At 36.4% G+C, this 14,966-nt stretch overlaps 2 protein-coding genes across 2 annotated transcripts; both read left to right on the top strand.

Moving 5' to 3' along the window:
* Positions 1 to 721: 721 nt before the first annotated feature.
* Positions 722 to 2,772, top strand: LOC121252106 (serine/threonine-protein kinase BLUS1). The gene has a single exon (XM_041151593.1). The coding sequence runs from the start codon at positions 869 to 871 to the stop codon at positions 2,459 to 2,461; it is 1,593 nt and encodes a 530-aa protein (XP_041007527.1). The 5' UTR covers positions 722 to 868; the 3' UTR covers positions 2,462 to 2,772.
* Positions 2,773 to 9,942: 7,170 nt separating this feature from the next.
* Positions 9,943 to 11,134, top strand: LOC121252098 (transcriptional regulator SUPERMAN-like). The gene is given in 3 exon segments (XM_041151587.1): positions 9,943 to 10,087; positions 10,255 to 10,431; positions 10,434 to 11,134. Coding segments are annotated over 2 exon segments (684 nt in total). The 5' UTR covers positions 9,943 to 10,087; positions 10,255 to 10,277; the 3' UTR covers positions 10,964 to 11,134.
* Positions 11,135 to 14,966: the final 3,832 nt, after the last annotated feature.

The raw sequence follows: 14,966 nt of genomic DNA, 5'->3' as shown, positions 1-14,966 counted from the left end.
ATTGAAATATGTAAACTTTGTCGAGAAGTTCTACACGGTTTAGAAATAAACTCATTTTAATCTTTATAAAGAGTTACCACACTCCTTCTATCAAGCTTTTTATGGAGAGAAATGAGTATTTTTATGTAGTATTAGAGCCAGGTTAACCTATAACCGATGATGGATTCCTACGACCTACCCACAATGATAGTACTGAGAATACCGGCTCACTCGTGAGGGGGTGTATTGAGAAGTTCTACAAGGCTTAAGAACAAACTCATCCTGATCTTTATAAAGAGTTATCACACTCCTCTTATCAGACTTTTTATGTAAAAAAATGAGTGTTTTTATAAACTCAACTTTGTACTTTAGTTTTTCACTTCGCAATATGCAGTGAATACAATTTCTTCTCAGAAGAGTTCTTGCACTTTCTTGAATCTTCTTGCATTTTTGGGTGATTGGATCATCCAAGATTAGTTTTCCTACAGAAGAAGAGAAGACATTCGATATGTCAAAGACAAACTAATCACTAGTTTAGTTGCATGCACTTACTATCTTTACTAAGAAATCTATCTAACTCTTCAGCTTTCTAATTCTTGATGTATCGCTTTGAAACCAGTTATTGATCTTTGCAGTTGCATTAGAAGCTCCAAGAAGCCATTCCGCGCGCGTGCACACGCGTACTCCAACGAACGCATATGTTATAAATAAAGCAATTAGAGCTCACATGCATCGTCTCACGCTCAATTCAAAGCATATCACCGCCCTTCAAACAGTGCCTCTGCTTTTCGACCCTCACAAGAAAACCGCTTAAAATTTCTACTTTCTCTGCTTCCCCATCTCTTCAAGAATCCTCATCCAAACCCCATCCAAAGATCAACGTCGATTCATGGCTCAGGAAGAAGAAGAGCCGAAAAGGGTCCAATACCCACTGGACCCGATCTCCTACAAGATTATTGATGAAATTGGCGTTGGTGTTAGCGCTATTGTTTACAAGGCCATATGCGTGCCCATGAACTCCACGGTAGTGGCAATCAAATCAATCGATCTCGATCAATTTCGGGCTAGTTTCGACGATGTTAGGCGCGAAGCGAAGACCATGTCGCTTCTCTCCCACCCCAACATCCTCAACGCATACTGTTCCTTCACAGTTCAAAGTCGCCTCTGGGTCGTGATGCCATTCATGTCTGCTGGCTCTTTACAATCCATCATTTCATCTTCTTTCCCGGACGGCTTAACCGAGCCATGTATTGCCATTGTTCTCAAGGAAATCCTAAACGCCTTGTCCTATCTTCACGACCAAGGACACCTTCACAGAGACATCAAGGCCGGAAACATTCTTCTAGATTCGAACGGGTCAGTTAAGCTTGCAGATTTTGGCGTCTCCGCCTCGATTTACGAGTCGAATTCGACTCAAGAGGGGTCCTCATCGTCGTCTTTGATGCTCACTGATGTTGCGGGCACGCCCTATTGGATGGCGCCGGAGGTGGTACACTCGCACAGCGGGTACAGTTTCAAGGCTGATATATGGTCCTTTGGAATCACCGCACTAGAATTGTCCCACGGACGCCCTCCGTTGTCCCACCTTCCCCCTTCAAAGTCTCTGCTCCTGAAGATCACGAGGCGATTTCGATTCGCAGACTATGAAAAACAAGAGAAGGACAAGAACAAGAAGTTCTCGAAGGCTTTCAAAGACATGGTGGCTTCCTGTCTCGATCAAGACCCAGTAAAGAGGCCCTCTGCCGAGAAGCTGCTGAAGCATTCATTCTTCAAGAATTGCAAGAGTTGTGATTTCCTCGTAAAGAATGTGTTGCAGGGGTTGCCTAGCGTTGAAGAAAGGTTCAAAGAAAGAAAGGCTATACATGCGGGGTCGACGACCAATAATATTGGCGATGATGATGAGGAGGACGAGGATGATTGTGAGGACGACTCAGCGAGGCAGAAGACAAAACATAGAAGGATTAGTGGATGGAACTTGAACGAGGACGGATTTGAACTCGAGCCAGTATTCCCAACAGAGTCCCAAGACGATTCAGTCGCGAAACAAGTTCGGTTTGGCAGCGAAACTATAATTCAAGACCAGCAGGAAGGCGAGTCGGGTACTGTATCTGCAGGCGAGTTGATTCCAAGTTCTTCGGGTCATGTTGTTGAGGAGACTCCGGGAGTACCGGGCGGTCGTATTAGTAAGGGTAAGAATGTAAATGTAGGTGAGGGTACTGAGGTTAGAGGTGGGACTTTTGACGGGGAAGCGTTCCTGGCGGATCTGTTTGCGTTGAAGAGTAGCTTGGATGAGCAGAGGGCAACAGTGTGCTTTCTGATTGGTCAGTATCGTCAGCAAACATTTGGGGACATGAGCTGCGAGGAGCAGATGGCTCATACGATTCAGAGGCTGAAGGTGGAGTTGGAGAATGAGAGGAGGAAGAACCTTGAGTTGGAGAGAGAGTTGGAGTATTTCCAGCTTCAGCTTTCTGGTGCATTTTAGGGAGAAGAGAGAATGTGCTTTGTTGTATGTTTAAGCCTTGACTCATAACTAGAGTGACCTGTGATTTGATTTCATGTAGTGAAAAGTTTTATGTTGTTGAAAGAGCTTAATAAATCATAACAAATTTCCCCCTCCCTCCTTTCACTTCATTTTTTCCCCCTTTTTTTGGTTTATTCTTTAAATTGATTCCTAGCTGCTTATGTTGTTCTTGGATCTGTAAAGTGATGGGCATTGTCGAACCCTTTGATGCAAGTCTTCTAACTTCGCAACACTCTGATTCATGAACAAGTGCAGAGGAAGATATTGGGCAACTTTCTACTGATCCAATGGTCTCTTTTTTTGGGGGCCGGAATATCGATAATTCGATCAATATAAGGCCAGAAAACTTGGGTTTGGGCTGGAAACCACAATTATTTTGTAAGGCTCGGTTGCAAATAAGTGGTTTAATTGGGCCCAGGAAAGTGAGCCTAATTGGTTGTTCACTCCAATGTAGGCAATGGGCATGCCTTTTCCCAGCACAGTAAAAATTGTCACCAATCTATAAGAAAAATTATATTCATCATTTTCATATTACACATTATATATAATTTTTTATTTTTTTATTTTATCAAATATGTAGTGTATGAATGAGGAGTAGAATAAATCAATTGGCTTAAGAGGAATAGAACTAAATAAATATGGTGTGTGAAATGATGAGTAGCAAAACCTCTCGCATAAACATGAACCGGTCTGTAATTTCTAGATCTATTTTCTTAAAGAAAAGAAACGGAGGTCGGTTAAGATATATTATATATATTGAAATTATTTTTTTTTTCAAGTATGTGCGTAGAACATATTTTTCACATAGTCAAATTTTATTTGTAATTCAAATTTTAAAATTTACCATCTAAATGAAATTATGTCATATTATAACTAATTTATTAAGTGTGTTCTACACCCCAACTTAAGAATATAATTTTTCTTTTTTCTGTATGTCTTCTACATTATTGATGTCGTGTTTCGCGGGCCTGGGCAAATCCACACCCCTGGTACCGCGATGTGAATTATTTGGAGCCCTCGGTAGTGTTCCGGTACAGCTGTACAATGACGGGTCGTACGTCGATGGCAGTGAATGGAAAATAAATACTGTGAAAGTAAAAAGAGACGATACAAGATTTACGTGGTTCGACAATATGTCTACGTCCACGGGATTTGGAGAGGGAAGTTTCTAATATAATATATCAGTTTACAATCACTCATGGATCCTCATATCTCATTGTATAGAAAAGGTTGAAGCTCTTCTTGTTGAGGGCGATGTCTTCCTTTTCGGGTTGCTTTAAGAAGAAGATCTTATTAAGGGAGAGCTTGTTCCCCCTAGAGAAGTAGAAGTCGTTCATTAATTTATTTATTTTCATCTAGCTGTATGCTTTATATATATACCCATTTGTTGCATGTGTCAGCTTCCTTCCTTAAACTACTTTTTTTTGGCCTGCTCTGAAGCTCTCTGCCATAATATGACTTCTCCCATTAGCGTGTCTGGCTTGCTCTACTTGATCCCTCCTGACATTTACAACCCTTATACCTCTTTTAGCCCCCTCTTTTGTCCCTAGTGATATCTTGATGGGTTAGACCTAATTTATGGGCTAGTGTATTTTTTTCCCCTCACACACATGATAGATGTACTCTTCCACCAGCAAACCAAATCATTATTTCTAATTAATTGTTTTAGATTGTTAAATTTTGATCAACGTGTCTCCATGAGTCTTAAGCGCTAGCCTCATGGCCAGATCGAAGGGAAATTTATAAACAAGCAAAGCCTGCGCGCTTTGGAATATTAAAGAGCAAATAATATAGGGAGTATAATTCCTTAATTGGCTGATGGACTGGCACGAATTGGAGCATGCAGCAGGTTTAAACCTTTCATAGAATAACAGTTCTTAGCTAGAACTAAATCTAGGATTTAGTAGTGGCTTTAGCTGGATCTTTGCTATTTGTTTGTCTCTGTTTTTGAGATCTTATGTTCTTTATTGTTACCACGGGTTCATCCTCCACCTTTCTATGAGGATGCTTTTTAATAAGGGGGTTTGACCTCCATTTATTAAAAAAAAAGAAAAAAAGAGCAAATAATATGATAATAAAAAAAAAAAAAATAGTTATATTTGGCTTAACAAAGCGTTCGATTCATCTCTTCATTCTTCTTGTTATCTTCTTGACTTAATAGTAATCTATAGTTTTTTTTTTTCTAAATAGTTATCTATAGTTAAAAATTTACAATACATTTATTAATTCTGAACACAAACGTTGCAGATTTAATTGCAAATGAAAATGATATTTGACATGAAGTGCTACTCATGAAGTTGGCCAGGTGTGTTGGCTAGCTGGAACGAAGAGTAGAATTTAATGGGCTTAAACTCAACGGAGAACCTACGTTTTATTCCAACTCTGATCATCAATAGGCTAGGTCTCATGGCAAATCAACAAATCCGATAATTTCTGGATTTCTGAACTTAGGCGATGATCAATTAATAGATCGACCTGTCTCCACGAACCGGAAGCCTGTATCGTAACTCACGAGTGTCCTGTAAAGAACTTGCCAATTGCAAGGATCTGTTCCCCCCACAAAAGCACTTTACAATAAGCCTCTCCCCACCCTCTTCTTCATGGTCCACGTGCTCCAATATTATTATTAGTGAATCTAGCTAGCTAACTTCAATTTGGTCTTACCCAGTAGATCATCACGTTCGTCTGCGCCTGTCTGTGTGTGCGTGAGAAAAGAGTACTGATCCAGAGAGACTGATCATACATGGGAATGTTTTCGTCATGCCAGAGAAGCAATGTTCAAAGTTGATGAGACAGAAAGCAAGTGGCAATGGTAATTTGATTCTTATTCAGCAGTAGCAACGTCCATCAAAGCTTCATTTACCCCTATACACCTGATATCTTTATTCTGTTTCTCTGGATTTTAGATAAAAATAGAAATAGTAGTTATCCCTTTTATATAAGCCAGCTTAAACTTAAAGCCTGCAGCCAGCTCACATTTTTCTTTAAACTGAGTAGAAGATCCGGCATGCACCGTGTCGTAACTTAAGCAGGTAGAACCTGCAATTTCGGCTATAGAACCCCAGGAAATCATGGCCGCATTTAGCATGGCATGGTTGCATCTAACTGGCTGCAGGTCTTTCAGAAAATCTCGCTCAACGAGGGTAGGATCTCTTTTCTAAACGGGTTGTCTAATAAAGCTCTCTTTTTTACCAGAAAATGAAAAAGGAAATCTTGGTGCACTGAGATTTCCTTTCTATGAAATAGTGGGACTGTGTAAACTACTAAGGCTTCATTGAATGATTGAAAATGGTCGTCTCCATGACTTATCGTATTGTTCAAAAGGAACTTGAATATACGCTTCGCAAAAGGATAGGGAAAAATGATTCGGTCTTTTCACCTCGGTGTTGCAGATATCAGACATATGTTACGTCTTGGGTTTATATGCACGGGTTGATTAATAGACAGCCCTGGGTATTAATTAGTTTTTCCTGAATTTCGAGCCACAAGATGAATGAGCGACGTGGAATCATCTCCTTAGCCCAAACGATCGAACATGTGCTATATAACAAAAAATAAAAGTGCTAACCAATTTTTAATTGGGCCTCAATGTCGTAATATTGACTCCATATATATATATATAGATTAGATAGTGTTTTTTTAATGTAAAACGGCGAACAGGCTGATCATCTGCCTCGAAGCTAATAATTAATTTTGTCACGCGCAGACCATGCTACGGAAGTCCAGAGAGTCGAGACCGAGGGTTTTTATTCCCATGCATGTCCAAGACCGGGTACCGGGTACCGGCCAGGACAAATTAATTAAGAATGTTCCAAAAATCACGACTTATATCAAGTAAGTTCTAACCTACGTACTAGCTAAGTAGACCATTTAGATTGGTCCTCCTCATTGGTGCAAATATAAGGTGCTCCAAGCAACAGGCATTGGCAAGAGAGAGAGAGGATCTCAAATTAAGTGAGCTACCCTTCCACAAAAAGGAATCTCAAATTAATGCTCTCGATCTCCATGCAGGCAAGAGAGAGAGAGGATCGATCAAGACTAGGTTCGGACAGCAAGAAAATATTTTAACACCTTTTCTTAATTTCTTTATTCACTTTCGGTTATTTAATTTTTGTTTCTTCTCTTTATTCAAGGAAATATTGTAATACCTCCATGCATGCAGGTTAACCTGTGAAGGTACGTACGTACTATCCTTTTTGGCTCGATTAAGCTAGCTGGTGGTTCTTTGCTAGCTAATTTTCGGCAGTAATCATGCATCTTTTTTCAGGGTGAAAGGCCGTTGATAAATTTTTCTTTGGACTTTTTAAGTTATATATATGCAATATCCAATATTATTGACAAGAGTATCACAAGTCAATATATAACACCAAGTATCCATTATCCAATATTGCACCACGTTAACGTACGTGGTGCAGGAGCAACATGATCATGCTGCATGCATGCAGTTAGTTACCAACTTAATTACCAAGTACATTGACTTGAGGGCATGCTTTTATCATAGATCATATGTCTAATTCATTTGTGCTCAAAGTTAAAAAGGGAAGATATTGCCGTTGTTATGAATACCTGCATGTCATGATGAGTTGGTTAAAAGAGGGGTTGGAATCCAAGACCGCCATTTTGGAAGGCCTTTGATAATTGGGAGTTGAGTATAACCACTTTTCAAATTGATGAGTTGAGTGGAGATTTATTTAAATAAGTACTGTTATACACTATTTTTTTATCTTTTATTTTTTGCCATCGATTGTCCTTCTATTATCTTCTAATGATATTATATTTGAATATCACACAAAAAAATGTCGAGAGATTGACTCAGAAAATGGTGAATAGTTGTCTCTTCTTTCCGGAAAAATAATAAATATTCATTGTAGGATATCTTGGCAATTTCTTAGGAACCGACGTGTCACTATTAGAAATTGGAAGTCACTACATTTTAGATTGCCAGGTTAGACTTGGAAGTACAAAAAAGTAATGTTTTTAATTTTGTACCGTACTGGTCGTATTTGTTGGTACGGAAAAGAGTTCTGCTTCATATCAGTTCAAATTTCAAGTGTACCAAGTTGTTTCAGCCGGTACATGGGCTAGCAACTATTTAGAATCTTGGACAGGTTTGTAGTTCAACAGAATGTGAGGGATATTTTTCCATTTTGTTGTTAGCATCACAGAGGAATCGATGACCAATTGTTATTTTAGTACAATTTTTATTTTGTACTTCTTTGAGTTCTCTTTCCAAATTGCCTACAAGTACATACGTTATTAATAAGGGTGGGCAGCGAGGCCCGCCCTCTACTACCTCTCACCCGCATGGGCAGGCAGGCTACCATGCATTGCATGGAACACTCCATGTGGGGGTGGAGGGCGGGTTGACCCTAGCGGGACCCCGCCCCTTGCTTCACACCCCTCCTCTTTTCAATATAAAAAATTATAACTTTTAATATTTATATAAATATATTGTATATAGATATATACAATTTGTTAAAAATTTGAAATTGAATTCAAGTTAATGAATTGTCTTGGCCTCCTAGGCTAGCCATTATATAGGAGGTCAATACAATATAATAGTCATATTTAAGCAATGTAAGACTTACTGTTAAGTCCCACATTGCTTAAGTATGACTATTGTAGTAAGTCTTATATTACTTAAGTATGACAATTGTATTGCCTTGGCCTCCTATATAATGGTTGGCTTAGGAGATCAAGACAATTCATAATACAACTATAAGAAGTTTATATTTGGGTCTAAAAAAATCTTAGATCCAAAATTCATTTTAGACCTAATGTGTCATTGGGTTGAGCAAGGGGCGGAGATGGGTGCGGTTTCAACCCCACCCCTTGGTACCGGGGTTGGGTAGGAAACCCTCCCCCGACATGGTGTGAGGCGGGGGTCGGGGGTTGGGGAGAGGGTGCCCCCGCTCCGTACTATGCGGGTAGCGCCCCAAGTTATTAATATATTATTGGCAGCCAATGATGGAAACACATTAAGGAAGCTGGTATCAGCGATGTATGAGAAGATCACCGTTCGATTACTTCGTTGAATTTGGATGGCCACGAATATGTTAAGCAAATTAAATACAATATATATATATATATATATATTTATGTATTTATATATTTATTTATGATCCTTATTATCTTATTAATAAAGATTAGTGATTTTATTTTAATAGCTAGATTGAGAACTTATTTAATTTTAAAGTATGTGTGTTATTAAAACTTAAGATTTGTATTGAGAAGTATTATTAACTTTATGACTTATTTTGTTATTATTTTGAAATATAGTTTGTGTATATGTATATGTATGTATATATATATATATATAACTTATCCATGTATAGAATATTCTGAAACGATATCATTATCAAAATATTTCATTCTAGTACCTTTACCAAAACCGTCACCAAAACTTTGACAAAAAGTTCGTTTCCACGTACTCACCTACTCTCTTTACAAGTTACAATTATTTACTTCAACAAAAAATCAATCCCTCTAGAAAATTTAAACAGAGTAAACTACAGAGATAGGATTGGAATTTAAGACTTCTACTTGAATATTAAATTAAACAATTATTATTTCTAAACAGATTTAAACTAATTAAAATATATAAATTTAATTATTTAAATTATATCTCACTCACACACAGATGTATATATATATATATGTAAGTCAAAAGAAGTACCCGTGGACTACCCATTGGTTTTATAAGTTACAAAATAGAAGATGACGTCATTTATATATATTGGCGGATCATATTTCATTTTCTTTATGGAGCAACTTCTTTTAGAATTCTGGAAAGTCATTTATTTATTTTCTGATCGGTGCTCCTCTGCTGCACAGAATAGTTTGCTGCAACTTACTGTTAGGTTAAAATTATCTTTTTATTTTTTTAATTGTTTTATTCATATTTTTTTTCTCATTTTAAAACATTTTTAAAAAATATAAAAAAAATATCAATACACAAATAGTCACTTCCTTAACTATTAAGCAAAAAAAAAAAAAAAAATTAAAAAATATATATGAGATGTCAAAATAAATAGACAAATTTAATAGATAAAGTAGCATTATTCTTATTTTTATTGGAGTGATTAAAAGAAAATGAAATCTAAGCTCATTACTTAAGCTTAAGGAATTGTCAGAAAGAGATTGGCTGGAATCAAGTACGTACTTAAGAGTCTGATCTCCCTACTCTTGACTTTCCCCTGATATTACCCTATCAGGGTCCGACGTACGTATGGTCAAGCACGTAATAGGATCACCTCATCTTCTCTCACTCCTAATTAAGTTTCTTTAATTAAACCTATTAATTAAACAAGCATTATATTGGACGGACATAATTATAGAGGAGTGAAGGATTTATATCCACCTGTTCTGTGCTAGATTTGGCGAAAAAGCATAACCCTGGCAGGCCGAGGCTCCATAAGTAGCAAGTAGTACTGGCCATAACATAGCATTTAGGATATTTCAGGGGGTGGCCTCCAATGGGATCTAAAACTTCGGCTCAGGTATTTCATGGGCTATGCTTCAATTTAAAATCTGTACTCTCTCCAAAATTACGATCCTAACTTTTCTATCATCACCATTTGTGTTCAGGTCAGTGACTCGGTACTTCTATAAATCATCTCTCTCTCTCTCTCTCTCTCTCTGTCTCTCTCTCTCCCCTAAGTTTTGAGAGATGTGTTCCTTTATTTATTCTCTTTTCTGGATGATATGATGCTTATGAGCTAGCTAGACTGTTATTGTCGTTTTGATCTTGCTAGGTCTGGCTGCATCAAAAGCAACCATGGAGAGGAACAGCTTGACCAACAGTTTGAAAGACCACAGTATTGATACTAGAGCCATTAAGTACTGTGTCGACGAAAATAAGAACATGCCTAAAGATTCAGCGAATTGTGATAGCCAAAGCTATGGGGATGATTATGTTAATGGGTTTTCATGGCCCCACGATCTTACACATGTAGCTTCTGCAAAAGGGAATTCAAATCTGCTCAAGCTCTGGGTGGCCATATGAATGTCCATAGGAGAGACAGAGCCAGGTTGAGACAGTCACCCCCAAGGGACGGTCAGTACCCTTTTCTCAACCTTAACTGTAACCCTAACCCCAAGTTCTCACCCTCATCATCCTCGTCATTATCATCTCCTTCAACAAGGCTCACACCATTTGCTTTCCCGTTATCTTCTTTCATTTCTCCCACACTTTCGCCATTAACTTCACCATCTTCTGCTTCTCCGAAGTGGGGTTTAGTTGGTAGCCTATTTGATTCTTTGAGTCCGAAAAGCATGGATTTAACTAAACTGAAGAGTGAAAAATCATTTAATGGGGGCGAAGAATTTGATCATGGTTTCAAGGAAAGAGGCGGCCTCAAGATTTTCAAGAAGCATGAGATTGCCAGGTTAGACTTGGAAGTCGATTTCCTCCGCGACTCAAAGGAGGATATAGATTTGGAACTTCGATTGGGAAACTCTTAGATGGGCTTTTTCAAAATCTTTGTTTTGTCTAATTGCACCAATTTACCATCTGAGAAGACCAAATAGCTAGCGAGATGCATAAATATCTATTTGACATGAACAACGTCGCATTTCCAATCTATTTAGCATGTACTACCTATTTTATGGCTTTTATATATTATCGATCAGTTCCTGAAGTATCTGTCTTTTGAACTTATTCTCGAGTCTCTCTTTATTATTTTTCTTCTCTCTTGATGAATATTCTCTAGTCTCTTGTGGCTAAGAGAAACATGAGTTGCTGCTTGATTAATTAGATTTTATTTTTGACGTAATTTGTACTGGAACGATTCGGCCTTAACTTTTTATCAGTACTGATATCATTTCATGTACGCTTGTTTATTTAGCTACGAGAGACAAAGATCTAGCTTTTCCACTTCATTCCAAGATTTTTTTTTTTTTGTAGTTTTTTGTCTTTGGTATCTGCAGCTTGGTAGGTTAACTGTTACTTAACCATGCACAAACTGTTGCATGCTTACTTAAAAACAAAAAGTAAAACTGCTGCACGAGTCGAGGGCCTACAAGAATGTGATGACTAGGAACAAGGAAAAGATAAACAAATCCTTTCAAGGTCTTCCTGTCCAACCTATAGATATAGGTGTCTTGTTGCATATAGCAGCCAATTTATAAAATGGCCGGTTGTTAGCAATTACGTAATATATGATCGATCGATAGACAGAAAGATAAATGTCAATACGAGTGAGATTGCATATTGAGGATGAATTGATATGGTAAATGGCCAGATTACAATTACGGTAACTTTTCTTTTTGCAATATTTTAATCAAAGATTTTTGCTTAATCCATGACCATATATGCACACTCATCTTAGGCTTTGCATTTTTCCAATGATGGAAGGCTTATCATTTCTAGAACCAAGTTCCAACAATATCTTTTTTATCATTAAAGTGCCCATAATGCCATGTAATTTTCTAGCATATTCCTCCCTCAAGAGATCATAAAAGAAAGCTGACCAAAACTCGCCAAATATAATTAGTTTCTTGCAAGTCTATATGCCAACTATATATATATATATATATATATATATATATATATATAATTCAAATCATGAATAATCTTCCTTGGAGATTGCAAATCAAGAGTATGTCAGTTCATGACGCACTTTAAAAGATGATTCTGCCTTCGGAAAAGTATCTTGTCCCAGGCCAAAGTAGATTTCATAGAACTGCATTTGCATATTTATAGCATCTAGCTCCTTGATAGTCAGTACAGAAGATAAAAGAAGAGAACAAAATGAACAGCTTACATGGAGATACATGTAATCAATGATAACATATGGGATAACATATTACTACGACTCCTATGGTTGCCATGTCAATGATACACGAGTGGGCCGGGTCTGGATACTTTTCCCGGAATCTGACAGTTTGCATGTTCCCGACAATGCCTGGATGTCAAACGGTATGATGGCTTTTCCTTAAAGGGAATGATATTTTTCGATGATCAGTTTGAAGCATTAGACAGAATTGAGAGACCCCCAAACTCTTTCCCGACACAGCACTCATCTGGACATGCACTCGCAACTTACAAACCACTGCCCCCAAGCAAAACCACTATTACCTTCGCTATATTAATATATATATATATATATATATAGTATACGGTAAATTTTCATTCCAAACCAAATTATATAATTAATACTTTAGTCAATTTCATAAAAGTAAATTCACAGAATGACATGGTTTAATATAGTATATCAAATTAAAGTTACTTTTATTGTAAAACAGATCTAACAACATATTACATAAAATTTTATTAATTAATAATTTGTAAGTTTACTTTTATAAAATCTCTTTATAATAACATCACTTCTAAAAAAGTTAAGAAGAAATTTCATCAAATTCTGAAGTGAACTTGAGGACTTCAAGTATTAATTAGCCGGGAGAGAGCTGAGATGTGAAATGGACATTACAATATTTAGTGATGACCTTGTAAATGTATACAGATAGTGTATACGTACAGTTAATTTGATGTACTGTCTATCTCTCTTTCACTTAAAACTTTTATATTCAAATAAGACCTCGGAGATACATAATCTTCATTCTTTCACTTAATAAATTTGATGCATGGGATACCATATGAAGACGTTTTAACGAAAGATAAAACTATCTCCCCTTATTAAATTTTAGTTTTCTCCACAAGTGATGATCTCAAGATGATCATCATGAGAATGAGCATTAAAAGCAAATCATGCACTGATCAGGTACAATGGCAGTGAGTTTGCGCATGCAACTAGTGTTAAAACTAACCAAGCATTTTCTAAGAAACATATAACTAATACGAAATTAGATTATTGCTGCAGATATTCATGCTCATAACCGTACTCTGCAGTTTCAACAGTTTCTCACATTACATGAAGTTGCATTGAGTACTGTTTGTTCTAATAATGGAATTTATTCGTCCATCAATTATTCGTGAGCATTTATGTGTATCTGCAAAGATGTGACAACTCGATCGTGGTACACTGCATTGTAATGGCTTTTTTTTTCTTTTTTTTTTCGTGGAGGGGTCGGGGTATTAATATATGTTGGGGGGGCATTAATAGCATTGTTGGCTCAAATTAACCAGGGTAAAAAATAATCTGAAACTTTCTCACGTCATGATATACATATAATAGTATCATACTTGGGAAAAAAGTTAAATTAACCAGATCACGTACGTACATTATGTTTTTCATGGTTAAATTTGAATGCATGTATGCACGACCCAATTTCGTGCATTTCACGGTTCAACTACTAGTGATGAAATGGAGCTTTCCTAATTAAGCTCATGAATTAATTGTTTTCGGTCTGGCCATATACATCATGACTAATTAATTATAGAGAGAATCAAATCATCTAATTATTTTAAGATGAAAATTAGAGAGAATCAATTTTATTTTTTCAAATTATCCAATTTTATTTAATTTTCCAAATCATATTCTAATTTTATTTTAAGAAAAAATAGAATCAAATCATCCAATTTTGTCTTATGGTAGGAGAGTAGACTTGGGAGTCTATCATGATAAATAATTGTCTACAGATATACGACAATGAATATGGGTGGAATTGTTGATCCCAGTTGCGGTTCTAGAAGTTTGGGTCACCATAAAGCTGTCTCGACTCTCGAGTATCATCAGAGACAGATTTAAGATGCGTGTTGAGTTGAGTTAATTTTTTATAATTGATAGTAAGTTAAATAGTAAAAAGAGTTATATAAGATTTATTTAAATTAAATTTAAAGTAATGTTTTGAATATTATATTGGACGTCGTACTAGTCCAGATATTAGAACGAAATATTTCGATACTGATATCGTTTTGAGATAACATTTCAGAATAACGTTTCGAAATAGTCGATATATAAATAAATTATATATATAAATATATATATAAATTATATTCCAAAATAATAGTCTATATATAAATAAATTATATATAAATATATATATATATATTATAAATAGTTTAGTCTGAATTGAGTGTTAAAAAATAAACTTGTAGTTTAAAAAAACGTAAAAAAAAAAAAAAAAAAAAAAAAAAAAAAAAAAAAAAAAAAAAACATAGGTCGAAATATAGGCCGATACAGGCCGAAATTGAGGCGGGTACGACCGGTACCAGCTGGTACGATCGGTATTTTAGTCGGTACGGAACAGGTATAGTACCTGTACCGACCGGAAGGCCGAAACGAAAAATTTTGACCGTACCGGCCGGTACGGTACGAAATTTAAAACATTGATTTAAAGTGTGTTTGAATGTTAAGATGAGTTTAATACTTTTTATAGGAATTTAAAAAAGGTTATGGGTCTTACGTATAAAAATGTGTTAAGTTAAAAAAATTTATGGATCTCACATGTAAGAAAATTTTGAGTTGAGATAAGTTTAGTAATTTGAGAGTTAGGTGTTTGGATGTTAGACTCAGCTTAAAATTAGGTTGAATTCAGCTGAGTCTTGCAACCAAACGTAGCCTTA

This window comes from Juglans microcarpa x Juglans regia, chromosome 1D, assembly GCF_004785595.1.
Source record: "Juglans microcarpa x Juglans regia isolate MS1-56 chromosome 1D, Jm3101_v1.0, whole genome shotgun sequence".
Taxonomy (NCBI): domain Eukaryota; kingdom Viridiplantae; phylum Streptophyta; class Magnoliopsida; order Fagales; family Juglandaceae; genus Juglans; species Juglans microcarpa x Juglans regia.
Note: the sequence above shows the minus strand (reverse complement) of the source record. Positions and strands in the feature narration are given on the sequence as shown.

Coding starts and splice junctions, on each gene's coding strand:
- LOC121252106 (XM_041151593.1), top strand. CDS start 869: ATGGCTCAGGAAGAAGAAGAGCCGAAAAGGGTCCAATACCCACTGGAC.